At 49.6% G+C, this 16760-nt stretch overlaps 1 protein-coding gene across 1 annotated transcript; it reads right to left on the bottom strand.

Moving 5' to 3' along the window:
• Nucleotides 1–13373: 13373 nt before the first annotated feature.
• LOC106814993 lies at nt 13374–16330 on the bottom strand. Its single transcript, XM_014819393.1, has one exon. The coding sequence runs from the start codon at nt 15692–15694 to the stop codon at nt 13475–13477; it is 2220 nt and encodes a 739-aa protein (XP_014674879.1). The 5' UTR covers nt 15695–16330; the 3' UTR covers nt 13374–13474.
• Between the last annotated feature and the right edge of the window lie 430 nt (nt 16331–16760).

Below are 16760 nucleotides of genomic sequence, written 5' to 3'. Positions count from 1 at the left end.
ATGTACAATAAATGTGTATGAATTTGAATTTTGTTGCCCGCTGTGTACAGTTTGACAAAAGCGCATGCTAACTTTATATGATGGATGCCAGTGTATACATCTACTCGACACGCCCACGCTAGAAAGACGTCTATATAATATAATTTATAGTTGCTGGCGGTTGCTGCGGCCAGACGTGGGTGGACAGGTGCATCGATTCATCCGAGTTGGGGAAGAAACGTACACAACGCGGGCACAATTTTCAATAAAATGATGAATCACAGGGAGTTGTATGTGTGTGGGTGGAACATAGGGAGGTGTGTGTGGGGATCATAGGGAGGTGTGTGGGGGGCATAGGGAGGTGTGTGTGTGTGTGTGGGTGGATCACACACCTTTGCCACTTTACCCACTCTGCTGTCTACCCACTCCTCTCTACTTTTCTCAACCACTCTTCTCTCTACCCAGCCCTCTCTCTACCCACTCTTCTCTCTACCCACTCCTCTCTCTCTACCCACTCTTCTCTCTCTACCCATTCTTCTCTCTATCCACCCCTCTCTCTCTACCCAGCCCTTCTCTCTACCCACTCTTCTCTCTACCCACTCCTCTCTCTACCCAGCCCTCTCTCTACCCACTCTTCTCTCTACCCACCCCTCTCTCTACCCAGCCCTTCTACCACGTACTTCTCAACCACTCCTCTCTCTACCCACTCTTCTCTCTACCCACCCCTCTCTCTACCCAGCCCTTCTACCACGTACTTCTCAACCCACTCCTTGTAGGTGGGTATGTCCTTGGCGTAGAGCAGCTTGCTGGCAGGCGAGTCCTTGCCCAGTCTGTGCTCGGACGTCGAGCAAGCGTCCATGAAGGTCTGAGCGATAACCGACAGACATGCGTCCTGGATCGTCGACTTGTGGATGTCGAACACAAAGTTGGGGTTCTTGATGAGGTTTACCCAGAAGCGCAGTGGCAGGCTGAAACGCGTGCAATAGAGAGAGAGGCAGGATGAGCGACGATACTGTCTCCTGTGTTTGTCCGCGTGGTATATTTGGTGAATTCTGTGAAATAGATTCATGAAGTACTATAAACTGTAACAACGGAATCTGTGTTGTTGATCCTGATTCATTCGACCCTTTCTGCATATGTCCTCAAGGTGAATTCGGCGACATGTGCGATATGAACCCATGTGGTACTTTTAACTGCAACAACGGAACTTGCCTTGTTGATCCAGTTACCTATACGCCCTCGTGTCTATGCCCTCATGGAATAGCTGGTGATTCTTGTGAACTGGATCCATGTGGTATTTTAGACTGCAATAATGGCACATGCCTAATTGAGCCAGTTTCTTATAATGTCTCATGTGATTGTCCGCGTGGTATAATTGGTGAATTCTGTGAAATAGATTCATGTAGTACCATAAACTGTAACAACGGAACCTGCGTTGTTGATCCTGATTCATTCGACCCTTTCTGCATCTGTCCTCAAGGTGAATTCGGTGACATGTGCGATACGAACCCATGTAGTACTATAAACTGTAACAACGGAACTTGCCTTGTTGATCCAGTTACCTATACGCCCTCGTGTCTATGCCCTCATGGAATAGTTAGTGATTTCTGTGAAATGGACCCATGTGGTGATTTGGACTGCGATAATGGCACTTGTCTCATTGAGCCAGAATCTTATACTGTCTCCTGTGTCTGTCCCCACGGAATTGCGGGCGACACATGTGATATCGATCCATGTGGCTCAATGTATTGCAACAACGGCACTTGTTTTATTACTCCTAGTTCATATGATTCGTTTTGCATTTGTCCGCCACTAATATACGGTAACATGTGTGAGATTTTTGATCCATGTGACGAATTTGAGTGCAATAATGGCACATGTATTGTTGACCCTGTATCTTTTAATGCCTCCTGTGTTTGTCCCCCTGGAATAACGGGTGACGCGTGCGAAACTGATCCATGCATATGTCAGTGGACTGTAACCTTGGTACGTGTGTTTCGGACCCTGATTTCTTTCATTCTTCCTGCAGCCGTCCAGTTAACTTCACTGGGGCAGACTGTTCTGAAGCACTTGTTGACTGCCCAGAAATTGGAGGTTACACCCTCTTTGTAGAAAGGTTCATCAACAGTCGCGTGGACGAGGTATAAGTATAGTTCTGTTTTTGATGTTGTTGCTAATTTATGTGCGCCGTGCGTGTGTGATTGTTTTGATAATTCGACACGAAAATACTTTCTTAACAATACTTACTTACTTGTGCTATAACGGCTGCCTCTATGGAACGATTACTGCTCCGTAAATCCTGTCAATTTTAGCAGTTATCTTGAATATCTGAAAGCGTGCTAAGTTATCTCGCGCTAAATTGTGTGTACGCAATCCGGGGCCAATGGCGGGCTAAATTTCGATATACGCATTCGCATTGCCTTGTTTGGATGACACAAAAGTACAGTAGCGGTGAAATTGCGTCTGCATTTTTTTCACTTTGCTAGTCTAATTACAATTTTTGCCAGAAGCGCTATCCAGAATGTATGGGAAGGCAGACATAAGAACGTGTGTTTACACTTTCATTGTTGATAAAATAGCTCAATTGGACTATAATCGGATCCCCAAATTCAATTATACGCGGGTTGTATCCTCTGATGTGTATTCGGTCACCTGGTATCATTCTTCTTCTTCTTCTTCTTCTTCTTCTTCTTCTTCTTCTTCTTCTTCTTCTTCTTCTTCTTCTTCTTCTTCTTCTTTTTCTTTTTCTTTTTTTTCTTCTGCTTCTTCTTCTTCTTCTTATTCTTCTTCTTCTTCTTCTGCTTCTTCTTCATCTTCTTATTCTTATATTACAAGAATACAACTTAAATCTTAATAATGCCATCGGCGGTGCTGGTGTTTAACCGTCCTTGCCGTCTGCTGCGTGACGTAATACGTACGCTAATGTCAGCATGCGCAGTTTACCCGTGCTAACTTAACCCGGTTGATATGAGCAATGAGTAATTCGAGTAATATGAGTAATTCGTGTCTGTACGCTGCCATTTAGCGGGCGTCTGGCCCGGGTCTGGCTCGGACTAGTTTGATGTCGGATTAAATTTTTCAGTCTTTACGGGATATAAATTGTCGTACACTTGGTTCTGAAACATTCGTGCAAAGTGACACAGAAACTAATCACATCGTTGATTTCTTTCGTTGCAGACTATGCTGTCCAGTCAAACAGCTCTATCCTGTGCCCTGTACTGCAATATGGAGCCGACATGCTTATCGTATGACTACTTTACCAATAGCAACATGTGCTCTTTATCTCCAGATAACCGTCTAGTCGTTGCAAGTAATGGTGGAATGCTGGGTGAAAATCAGATGTCTTGTTATTACGAAAAGCCTATACAGTAGATAGACTCGTTACTTATCTTTAAACTATCATTGTAATATACTGTGAGTTTTTATCTCTGGAGATAACTGGGTTATATTGTATATAATATGTATGGTGAATTACATGCACAATCAGTATGTGATCAAACCTGCGTGAGAGTACTGTAGGGGGACAGAGATAAATGGACTCTTACTGTGACGATTTATATGTGCTGCTAGCTGCTCTCCCATCCCATAAAATCTCTAGATACCATCTTGTGGTAGGTATTCTACTTTAAATCTTTCAAGTTTCTTAAGTCATCCCTTTATTTAGAAGTAGGCCTAGGGTATACAACCAGTCATTATAGTTCCTATAAATGGAAAAGATGTGGTTGAAGATAAAAAAGCATGCCCAGTGCCGCTTGCCGTTATAGTGTTATTCTACTATATTTTTTGTAAGTTGTATAGGCCTACCTTATTCTAAATTATCAATTTATATTGCAATAGCTCGTTATAGCGGCCTAACTAACATAATTGTAAAAAGTTAAAACAAGTTAAAATAATAAAACTCCCATTTTTTCAGCATTAACATGTATAGAGGAGCTGTGGCTAAATATGAGCAAGCCGTACCGCTTGCCTCATGCAGTACTTCAACAGACGATTACGGATCGCCCATTGAAGAGATACCGGCTAAATGCAAACCAACTGATCTCACTATGTGTATAATCTGTCAAGAGTCAAACAAGAAATACAAACTATCCAAACCTCGAGAGCTGTCTTCATATGAAACATTCCTAGAATCTATGAATAAAAGATCAGAATTCGGCAACCCAGACTTCCTAAGTATCTCACGTAGATTGGTTGGCGTTACAGCAGCCGATCTTCTGTCAAAAGGGGCCCAGTGGCACCGCAATTGTTACAGTGGTGCAACAAATAAAAGTCATATAGAAAGGGATGAAGCAAATTACCGTCCAAGTACTGTCGAACGTATCAGGACAAAAAGTGCAGGGCGATCATCTACAAGTGCTGCTGTTAGATTGAATATATCTGCGTGTCCAATGTTTGACCGCACTGAATGTTTCTTCTGCCAAGGAAAAGATCCTAGCAAAGCTGATGAACCGAGACATGCTTGCCAGAGTGAGAACGTCGCCAAAGCTATCCAAGACATTATCCATAACGGTGACAATGATTCGTGGAAAGTGCGGTTAGCAGATATCATAGCAGAAGGTGACTTTCTTGCCAGGGACATTGTTTACCATAGTAGCTGCAAGGTGACGCATTGGCGAAAATATGTACAAGGACCGCAAAGAAGTAGTACGGGTAAGGAAAGTCAATACGCCGCCTTACTCTCAGCAGAACTCGAGTTTTATGATGAGTTACTCGAAAGAATCGAATCTGGAGAGTATGTTACCACGTTAGATGCAGAAACGTTGTACAAAAACATGTTGTGCGATCACGGTGTTGATCACAAGTCCATAACGCGTCGGACAGTGGTAAACAAGATCTCAGACAATGTGCCTAACATTGTCTTGTCGCCGAATAAGGGAAACTTACCAGGCATTTTCCATTCCAAGAAAGCTGGCCGTGAAGCTTTGGACACCGCTACCATTGCGCGAGACATAAAAGGTGACCTAAATGCAATCTTTAAATGTGCCAAAATAATCCGAGGTGTGATAATTAACAGTCGGAAAGACAAGCCATGGTCATTCACGGGGTCTTTGGATAGCGCTAGTCAGGGTGATGTGCCATTAGAACTCATGATGATGAACAGATGGATACTGCAGGGATCCAAAGCAGCTACAACTAAATCACGTGATCACGTCTTGCAAAAATCATGTACTGTAATCTCACAAACTATGATACAAGAATTTAAGAGCACTAGACAAATGACACACAATCCAAAGTTAGAATCTGCAGCATCATTGTTTCGACGACAGCTTGAAAGCCCATTTGCAGTGGGCCTGTCTCTGTGGATGTACCATAACCTGCGCAGCCAAAAGGCCATAACTGTCTTGAGTAACATGTGTACTGGTATTACTTACAGTCGGGTCACCCATGTCTGTAGTCAGATAGCAAATGCTGTCTTAGAAAATATCAATGCGAATGGCGTTTTTGTCCCTTATGGTATAGTAAAAGGTCGAGCTATACGCGCCTCTGCAGACAATGTTGACAAAAAAGTTGACACATATGATGGTAAGAATAGCTTCCATGCGATGGCATCAAGTGTCTACCAGCCAACATGTGATGGTGAGACATTGGTAGAGGCGCTTGACCTCTACAAGGTGTCTCCTGGCGCACTTGTAGATGTCCCAGTTACATGCATTAAACTTATCCCATGCAACATAACCGGGAGTCCGAAGCCACGTACTAGTCCCTGTTACATGTCTTACAGAGTAGGATTTCATGAGGCACATTATGAGCAGTCATCAAAGAATGACATTGCTTGGATGATGGCAAGGTATCTGAACCGATCCTCCCAATGTACCCTCTCAGTAAGCAGGCAGCAAACCGACATGACAGACGTCGGCCTATCTGGGATGACAACAATTTCTGCAGACACAATTGCTATCAATGACTCTGACCAGTTATCAGACCTGGCGTGTGACACAACTTCAGACAGCCTAGATGCCCAGACAACAGTGCTTGGCGATTCTGCATCGACTATGACTGAAACTGAAATGGGTCAAATAGAGGGACAATCTGTCTCTGACACGGAGACAACTCAGCGAATTCCAGTATGGTCTGCTTATAATTCCATATCTACCCAACAAACATCATTGACTATTGACAAGTCATATTCACTTCCGATCATCAATGCCCCAGCTCACGAGTGGCCAACATTAGTTACCACACTGGATCAACTAGGTAGGCTCAATGACTTGGTTTCAGGTGGGGACAAACTTGTTGTTACATTTGATATGGATCTGTACAAACGCGTCTTGAGGTTGGAACATCTTGACTCCCGATACAAAGATAAGTTGATGGTATGCCCTGGAGCCTTCCATACGTCATTGTGTGCTCTAAGATGCTTGGGAAAAACTATAGAGGGGAGTGGCATAGACGATGCTTGGGTTGAAGCAGATATGTACAGTTCTGTGACTGTAAACCAGATCATCAATGGTAATCACTACAGTAGAGCTGTAGAAGCCCATGAGATCACACTACAAGTGTTTTTCGATCTCTGGCTGGAAGCGTTCTTCACCGAGAAACCGGCAGTAAGAACTGCACTAGAAGATAGTGTTCAGCAACTGTCAACTGCATGTGAATCCAAACAAGGTGTTCATGATGCACACATGACATTACTTGTTACAATTGAATCTCTCAATCTCCACAAGCAGCTGGCTGACTTTGATGTCAATACAACTGCACGATGGTAATTGAACGCGTATCCTCGAACTCGCTCACTATAACCTCAGAACATGGCTGAATGCTCTGTTCTACCGTCGCTACGTTCCAGTCAACGAAGAAAAATATCGTGAATTAAAAACGATATTGTCCTCGGAGTTGCGAGCAATGGCGCTCGCGTTGCTGACCCCCGATGACAGCCAAGATCATGTTCTTCGGCCGATCGTATGGGCTCCAAATTGACAGCGGCGGACCCGCGACACCCGGGGGGGGGGGTACTCACCTTTTTGGGGGGTAGGGATGCGCCACCGAAATGGGAAAATTGAGGGCAAAAAGATGGCATGACGGTAAAAACATTGGGCAAAAAGATGGCTTGACGGTGAAAACATGGGGCAAATAGATGACAAGTGAAAAATTTGGGGGGAGGGCAAAAAGATGTCAGGGGAAAAAATCGGGGCTGGGCAAAAAGATGGCAAGGAAAACGAAAAATGGGGGGGGGGGCAATAATGCGACGCATATATATATACGTCACTATGCTGAGTACCCCCCCCCCACCGCCGCGAGCCAGATGTAAATCGTAAAATCCGCTCTCTAAATTCAAATTTGCTCGCAGCATCCCGCCACAATTCACCAGCTATATGCATCTACATCTTAGTTTGAACACCAGCACAGACACCCGCAGCAACACACCTCTGTACCTCTCTGTCTACATCTCACTGTGTGTGTGTGTGTGTGTGTGTGTGTGTGTGCGTGCGTGCGTGCGTGCGTGCGTGCGTGCGTGCGTGCGTGCGTGCGTGTGTGCGCGCGCGCGTGTGCGTCTGCATCTCTCTCTCTCTTTCTCGTTCTCTCTTCTCGCCCTCTCCCTCCTTTCCTTTCCTCCCTCTCTCTACTTCCCTCTCCCTCTCTCCCTACCTCATTCATTTTTAATGAGTCTTCTTCCCCCTGGCTCGCTTCTCCCTACTGCCTATGCCGTGAAAACGACTTCGCGAGGATGCATTATATCCAGTCGGTGCGTCAGCTTCCATCAATCTCCACAAATTAGCGAAGCCATCGCTGCTTCATCTCCGGCGTCGGGCCGAGCCTTTGAGTCGGTCGGAGCGGTCGTGTGATGTTCGCAGCGACAAAGACATGAAAGCGCTCGCCGATAGTCTAGGCTGATAATTAAAAGGCCCGAAGAGAACCGCCGTACGACGCTTCAAAAAGGGCTTAAATTAATATTATTACGTCGGCGAGCGTCACATGATCGGGTCGTATAAATAGGACGTGAAATAAATGTAGCGACGTTGCGAGTGTACACCTGAGGGCAATGGCGTAGCCCGGATTTTTTTAACAAGGGGGGGGGCAAAAACAGCGAACTGCGCAAAATAGTAGATGGCTTAATATTTTAATGGTTCCTCCGCTTCCCTTTCCACACCCGACGCCCCCCCCCCTTTCAGCTCTGCAATCTTTGTTTTGGCCGCCATGCAAAAAGGCGACATTTTTGTTCGTTGTTCTCTGCTCCGAAGATATGTAACTGTTCAGTGGCGGATGCCGGATTCGAAAGATGGGGGTGACAACAGGCGGGGGGTATGGGGGTCCTCCCACAGAAAATTTTGAAAATGTAGATCGCAGGAGATGGTATTTGAGGCACTTTCGAGTACATGTACAGCCTTTATTCTGACTACGACAAGTCTCTTTTTAGTAGAACAATTCTTTTTTTCTTTTCTTTTTTAACTTTCGGATCAACAAGGGGGCATGGCCCCATTTGGCCTCCCCCTATCCATCTTGTTATATATATATATATATATATATGCACTGCGAGCGTCGCTCCTCCCCGCTTCGGCTTACAGCAATGGCGACGAACACAGGGGAATGCTACGTTCACGTTCACAAATTCACAGCTTCCTTCTATTCCTACGACGACGACGACGACGACGAACGCAGACGTTCACTTTATTTCGCTAACGATTTTGGCGTCGTTAATATCTATGGTAATGTGAGCGCGTCTGCGCCGCCGATATCACAGCATCATTCGGACACGCGGATGTTGTAAGCGAAGGCTAAGCTCGTTACTCAACCCGCAGTAAACGTCGCGGGGTTCTCTATTCCGCCCCCGTGTGGTTAACATGGAGATCTACATGGGTTCTATGATCTGTTGACTCCGCAGGTCGTAGATGGCTCGTGGCATGAATGTCATCAGCGCATGCGCAACCTCGTGAGAATTTGCCGCCGCTGAGGGCGCGGCGGGCGCTTTCACAAGTTGTCTCGCCGCTTTCTACCGCATGTCCGGTTTCGGCGTGAGTGCTTGTCCGACACACAGAGAGAATTGGCTAACACGTCACGTATCTCTTCTCTGCTGCTGCTGCTGCTGCTGCTGCTGCTGCTGCTGCTGCTGCTGCTGCTGCTGCTGCTACAAACCACGTCGTCGCCGCATCTAGAAAAAGAAGAACGGAAACCGAGGTTGTGATTAAACGTATTTGCGTACGTGCGCACACACGACAATCTGAATATACCTCGTACGGCTGTCAACTATAGGTGACGCTCGAAATGTGGCTTGATCGATCACGCTTTGGCGTGAAGAAAAAGTACGAGTACAAATTAGGAAGAACGACGGAGAAAGAGAGATATGGGTAATGAGATACTAACGAAAATCGTTCATGATATGTTATTAATGAAAGCCGGCTTATAATACTATATCCTACTATGCCTCAGTTGAATATATAGACATATGACATAGATATATATATATATATATAGATGCAGTATGTGGTAATCTTCGTTCAAGCTGGGCCGTTTCGTATTCCCGCAATATCCTGAGCGGGCGTCAGGATGATCTCGTCCGTGCCTGGCTTACGCGGCGAAACTCCTTGCGATGCCGGGCGACGTAGTTCGCGTGCTCGCCACTGCTGCGCGCTGCCTTGTCCACGGCGCTGCGCGTACATCTTCTCGATGCCCTTTCGTCAAGGTGAGGCATGGTCCGGACTGCCGCATGCGCAGGCTGTTAGCTGCCTGTCGTCGGCTCGCGCGGTTGCCTCCCTATACTGCGGCCGCGTGCGCTTTGCCGTGGTAGCAGCTGCGTGCTGTGGTGTCTGATCGTTATGTTGCTGTGATCGCTGTAGTGCGACAGACGCTTCTGGCGCCGCGCTCAAACTCGGCGCGTCTAGGCGACGAACGCTTTTTTCCCGCTGGCGGCGCTTGTCGTCGCCCGCCGGACAGCGCGCCGGTTCACACAGTCTGCATGAGTCCCATAATTGCTTGTCGTCTTGGCGGGAATCCAGAACGGGCTGCGTCCAATGCCGCCATTCCCGGAGCGATCGGCGAGGCACGAACGAACTCGCGATCTTTTTCATTGCGCCCTTGATGCCGCGCGGGTTGCGGGTTGAAGCGACAGTTTGAAGATGCCCTGGATGTCTTTGCCGCCGTCGCCGCCGCTCGCACCGCCACGACTGCCGCTGCAAGACGTGTCCGTTTCAGGCCGGTCGATGACGTTCGCCTTAGCCGTCCGCGGTTACCGCGCGCCATGTTCACGTACTGCGGCGACGCCAGGGCGGGCGCTGCTCACCGCTGGGGGTGTTTGTCGCAGGCCGCTGCAGCCGACAGGCGATGCATCGGTCGGCGCTACGCTGTGGAGACGATTGGCTCAGAGCACTGCCATAGTAATGAGGCGCAGCTGTTTGCTGACGTGGAAGTAGTTGGTAATTAGACACCATGAAGAAGATGCCGACGACGAATCCGCCCCAAGCGGACGGCACAGCGCCGGCGTTGTGAAACAGCTCGTCTTCCGTGCTTCATGCGCCACCAGCCGCCATCAGCAGCGGTTCTCAACGAGCATGATCGGCTGTAGAAGGCGATCATGCGCGCTGGGCGCGACTGTCCTCCTGCAGAGTGAGAAAGCAGAAGACGTAGGACGACGCGGACGCCCATCGAGACGACGTAGCGACGCCACCGCTCTCGTTCGCCTCGCCGAAAAAAGATAATGTTTCTGCGGAGAGCAGCCAGAGCAGCATGTGATTCCATGTGCAGCGCGACGACGAGAAACAAACCAGGAGCCATACAGAGGTCGCAGTAGACGGTCAGCGCCGTCACGCGCGCCGACACCCGTCCCCAAACCGGCCACATGAACTGCGTCATGACGCCATCCACGTCATGACGATCGCCGGTCGCGCGTTGCTTGCGTTCGCATGTTCTTGCCGTACGACGGCTGATGCGACCAGCGACGCAGAATAGCGGACAGTCCGACGTCGATGACGATGTTAAGATCGCGTGTACGGCGTGCGTCCACACGTAGTACTAGCTGTACTAACAGCATAGCGTGCTGCTCGCAGACCCATGCAGCAGCCGCAGCGTGCACAAGGTGTCGCGAATCGTCCGACTTAGCGACGGACCGCATATCGACGGGAATGAACAGTTTACAGTACGCCAAGCACGCCGCAGCCGAACGCAGTGTGCGCGGCGACGCACGGCACGTCGCCATTTCTCCTTCTTCGACGGGACTTCTCACCTGTAGCCAGACTAGCGGACGTCGCTCTGCGTCGAATCACCGATGACCGTCACGAGCGCGGTCGATCCGTAGAACCAGACGACGTTCCCCGCTTCGAGTAGATGAGAGTATACGGGTGACGAGTCGAAACGACGTCGCAGAAATAGGACGCAAGCGACACGATGTTGAAGAGTACCGTCGCATAACGGCAGGTATTCCTGCGCATTCTGTTATACTATACTCACTATCCCGCAGCAACACACCTCTGTACCTCTCTGTCTACATCTCACTGTGTGTGTGTGTGTGTGTGTGTGTGTGTGTGCGTGCGTGCGTGCGTGCGTGCGTGCGTGCGTGCGTGCGTGTGTGCGCGCGCGCGTGTGCGTCTGCATCTCTCTCTCTCTTTCTCGTTCTCTCTTCTCGCCCTCTCCCTCCTTTCCTTTCCTCCCTCTCTCTACTTCCCTCTCCCTCTCTCCCTACCTCATTCATTTTTAATGAGTCTTCTTCCCCCTGGCTCGCTTCTCCCTACTGCCTATGCCGTGAAAACGACTTCGCGAGGATGCATTATATCCAGTCGGTGCGTCAGCTTCCATCAATCTCCACAAATTAGCGAAGCCATCGCTGCTTCATCTCCGGCGTCGGGCCGAGCCTTTGAGTCGGTCGGAGCGGTCGTGTGATGTTCGCAGCGACAAAGACATGAAAGCGCTCGCCGATAGTCTAGGCTGATAATTAAAAGGCCCGAAGAGAACCGCCGTACGACGCTTCAAAAAGGGCTTAAATTAATATTATTACGTCGGCGAGCGTCACATGATCGGGTCGTATAAATAGGACGTGAAATAAATGTAGCGACGTTGCGAGTGTACACCTGAGGGCAGTGGCGTAGCCCAGATTTTTTAACAGGGAGGGGGGGGGGCAAAAACAGCGAACTGCGCAAAATTGTGGATGGCTTAATATTTTAATGGTTCCTTCGCTTCCCTTTCCACACCCTACGTTCCCCCACCTTTTAGCTCTGCAATCTTTGTTTTGGGCCGCCATGCAAAAAGGCGACATTTTTGTTCGTTGTTCTCTGCTCCGACGATATGTAACTGTTCAGTTACGGATGCCGGATTCGAAAGAGGGGGGTGACAACAGGCGGGGGTAAGGGGGTCCTCCCCCAGAACATTTTGAAAATGTAGATAGCAGGAGATGGTATTTGAGGCACTTTCGAGTACATGTACAGCCTTCATTCTGACTACGACAATTCTCTTTTTAGTAGAACAATTCTTTCTTTTCTTTTCTTTTTTAACTTTCGGATCAACAAGGGGGCATGGCCCCATTTGGCCTCCCCCTAACTACGCCACTGCCTGAGGGCGACGGAAGATGGGCACTGCAATTTTCAGCCCGATGTTAACCGGCACGTAATAGAGCGAACGCGGTGCACAGCGGGATGAATTAACAGAAACCATATATCCTCAAGAACAGCATAGACTATATCTTCTATTTGAAATGTTGTAGATATTATTGTAGATGTGAGGTATTTATAATGATTAATGCTGCAACCATTAGCTGTGTGTATATAAAATCATTCATATATGAAATCGTTCGCTTTTATGTATTTTTATCTACTACAGTTTTACGTTTAGTTATGATCTAACCACTTTAATCTTCGGTTTTTGCTATAACTATGTATTAATGCGTATTTATTAAACATATACACGTCGTTTGAAAAAAGTGTGCAGTAACAATATTTAAAATCAAACACGTCAGATTTAGTGTGTATTTGTTTAGTAGAGTAGTGTTTACTGTACAATAGTTTAACATGTATACATACAGATGATACGCAGTAGATAAAAACGCGTTGACACGTGCAAGGAGATAATGGCGCAGCTAATAGCAAGCAGCGCCCTTCTCAGCGCCCTCTACTGTCCAATCGATGTAGAAACCGCCATCTTTTTCACAGAAGCTAGAAGCATTAGCTACTGGCTTCGTAAGGAATGAAACGTGACGCAAACACATGTACAATATGTACACGAACACTTGTACTCACGTACACGCGTACACGTGTGTACGCGTACACACGTATACACACGTACACACGTACACACGTACACACGTACACACGTGTACACGTACACACGTACACACGTACACACGTACACACGTACACGCGTACACGCGTACACGTGTGTACGCGTACACACGTACACACGTACACACGTACACGCGTACACGCGTACACGCGTACACACGTACACGCGTACACGCGTACACGCGTACACGCGTACACGCGTACACACGTACACACGTACACACGTACACGCTTACACACGTGCACACGTACACACGTACAATATGTCCATCAGCTGTCTGTAGCGCATGTGCGGCTCACAACTGCGTCTCTCCAAGATCTTTGAGGTTGAGTTTCTTCACACTGATCTGTTGGCGCGTCACCTTCGCCTGACGTCGGCTGTCGTCGTTCTCCGCATCGGAGGAACCGCCGCCCGACCTCCTCCGTCCTCTGAACGTGTCGGCGCGGGTGGCGTTACGGTGTCGCGCCGGCTGCTGGTGTATTTGGTTCGTGATGTCTTTGGGGAGCGTTCGTGACCGCGGCATGCTCGCAGACTGCTGGTGACGTCGCAGCATCACCGCTTCCTGCGTCTGCCCGTCGTAGCTGTAGCGCTTGTGCTGCTGCTGCTGCTGCTGCTGCTGCTGCTGCCTGTCCTGGTAGGGAGCCGATAGTTGCTCGGAGTACACGCTGCCATAGATGCAGTTGTGGTAATCTTCGTTCAGCTGCCGTTCGTATTCCCGCAATACCTGAGGGGTCAGGATGATCTCGTCCGTGCCTGGCTTACGCGGCGGAAACTCCTGCGATGGCGGGCTGCCGTAGTTCGCGTGCTCGCCACTGCGGCGCTGCTTGTCCACGGCGCTGCGGTACATCTTCTCAATGCCCTCGTCAAGGTGAGGCATGTCCGGACTGCGCATGCGCAGGCTGTAGCTGCTGTCGTCGGCTCGCGCGGGTGCCTCCCTACTGCCGGCCGCGTGCGCTTTGCCGTGGTAGCAGCTGCTGCTGTGCGTGTGAATCGTGTAATTGCTGTGGTCGCTGTAGTGCGACAGACGCTTCTGCGCCGCGCTCAACTCGGCGTCTAGCGACGAACGCTTTTCCCGCGTGGCGGCGCTGTCGTCGCCCGCCGGACAGCCGCGGTTCAGCACAGTCTGCATGAGTCCCATATTGTTGTCCGTCTTGGCGGGAATCCAGAACGGCTGGTCCATGCGGCCCATTCCCGGAGGAATCGGCGGAGGCACGAACGAACTCGGCTTCTTTTTCTTGCGCTTGATGCGCGGGTTGAAGCGACAGTTGAAGATGCCCTGGATGTTGTTGCCGCCGTCGCCGCCGCCGCCACCGCACGACTGCCGCTGCAAGACGTGTCCGTTCACGGCCGGTCGATGCGTCGCCTTACCGTCCGCGTTACCGCCGGCCATGTTCACGTACTGCGGCGACGCCAGGGGGCGCTGCATCACCGCTGGGTGTTTGTCGCAGGCGCTGAGCCGACAGGCGATGCACTCGGTCGGCGTACGCTGTGAGACGATGCTCAGAGCACTGCCATAGATGAGGCGCAGCTTGCTGACGTGGAAGTAGTGGTAATAAAGCACCATGAAGAAGATGCCGACGACGAATCCGCCCCAGACGACGCACAGCGCCGGCGCGTGAAACCAGTCCGTCTCCGTCTTCATGCGCCACCAGACCGCCATCAGCAGCGTGTTCTCAACGAGCATGATCGTGTAGAAGGCGATCATGCGGTGGCGCGACTGTCCTTCCTGCAGGTTGAGAAAGCAGAAGACGTAGACGACGGCGACGCCCATCGAGACGACGTAGCGACGCACCGCTCTCGTCGCCTCGCCGAAAAAGATAATGTTTTGCGAGAGCAGCCAGAGCAGCATGCTGATCCAGTGCAGCGCGACGACGAGAAACAACCAGTAGCCATACAGAGTCGCGTAGACGGTCAGCGCCGTCACGCGCGCCGACACCGTCCCCAACCGCCACATGAACTGCGTCATGACGCCCATCCACGTCATGACGATCGCGTCGGCGTTCTTGCGTCGCATGTTCTTGCCGTACGACGCGAGCGACCAGCAGACGCAGAATAGCGACAGCGACGTCGATACGATGTTGAGATCGGTGACGGCGTGCGTCCACACGTAGTACAGCTGTACTAACAGCATAGGTGCTGCCTCGCAGAACCCATGCAGCAGCCGCAGCGTGCACAGGTCGCGAATCTCCGACTTAGCGACGGACATATCGACGGGAATGAACAGTTTACAGTAGCGCCACAGCACGCCGCAGCCGACGGCGTGTGCGGCGGCGACGCACGGCACGTCGCATTTCTCCTTCTTGACGGGACTTCTCACGTACCAGACTAGCGACGTCGTCTGCGTCAGAATCACCGATGACGTCACGAGCGCGAGTCCGATACCGAACCAGACGAGTTCCCCGCTCGAGTAGAGAGAGTATACGGTGACGAGGTCGAAGACGACGTCGCAGAAATAGGACGCCAGCGACACGATGTTGAAGAGTACGTCGCATAACGGCAGGTATTCCTGCGCCATCTTGTTATATATATATATATATATATATATATATGCACTGCGAGCGTCGCTCCTCCCCGCTTCGGCTTACAGCAATGGCGACGAACACAGGGGAATGCTACGTTCACGTTCACAAATTCACAGCTTCCTTCTATTCCTACGACGACGACGACGACGACGAACGCAGACGTTCACTTTATTTCGCTAACGATTTTGGCGTCGTTAATATCTATGGTAATGTGAGCGCGTCTGCGCCGCCGATATCACAGCATCATTCGGACACGCGGATGTTGTAAGCGAAGGCTAAGCTCGTTACTCAACCCGCAGTAAACGTCGCGGGGTTCTCTATTCCGCCCCCGTGTGGTTAACATGGAGATCTACATGGGTTCTATGATCTGTTGACTCCGCAGGTCGTAGATGGCTCGTGGCATGAATGTCATCAGCGCATGCGCAACCTCGTGAGAATTTGCCGCCGCTGAGGGCGCGGCGGGCGCTTTCACAGGTTGTCTCGCCGCTTTCTACCGCATGTCCGGTTTCGGCGTGAGTGCTTGTCCGGCACACAGAGAGAATTGGCTAACACGTCACGTAACTGTTCTCTGCTGCTGCTGCTGCTGTTGCTGCTGCTGTTGCTGCTGCTGCTACAAACCACGTCGTCGCCGCATCTAGAAAAAGAAGAACGGAAACCGAGGTTGTGATTAAACGTATTTGCGTACGTGTGCACACACGACAATCTGAATATACCTCGTACGGCTGTCAACTATAGGTGACGCTCGAAATGTGGCTTGATCGATCACGCTTTGGCGTGAAGAAAAAGTACGAGTAGAAATTAGGAAGAACGACGGAGAAAGAGAGATATGGGTAATGAGATACTAACGAAAATCTTTCATGATATGTTATTAATGAAAGCCGGCTTATAATACTATATCCTACTATGCCTCAGTTGAATATATAGACATATGACATAGATATATATATATATATGTGTGTATGTGTGTGTGTGTGTGTGTGTGTGTGTGTGTGTGTGTGTGTGTGTGTGTGTGTGTGTGTGTGTGTGTGTGTGTGTGTGTGTGTGTGTGTGTGTGTGTGT

Source organism: Priapulus caudatus, unplaced genomic scaffold (assembly GCF_000485595.1).
Source record: "Priapulus caudatus unplaced genomic scaffold, Priapulus_caudatus-5.0.1 Scaffold1019, whole genome shotgun sequence".
Lineage (NCBI taxonomy): Eukaryota > Metazoa > Priapulida > Priapulimorpha > Priapulimorphida > Priapulidae > Priapulus > Priapulus caudatus.
Note: the sequence above shows the minus strand (reverse complement) of the source record. Positions and strands in the feature narration are given on the sequence as shown.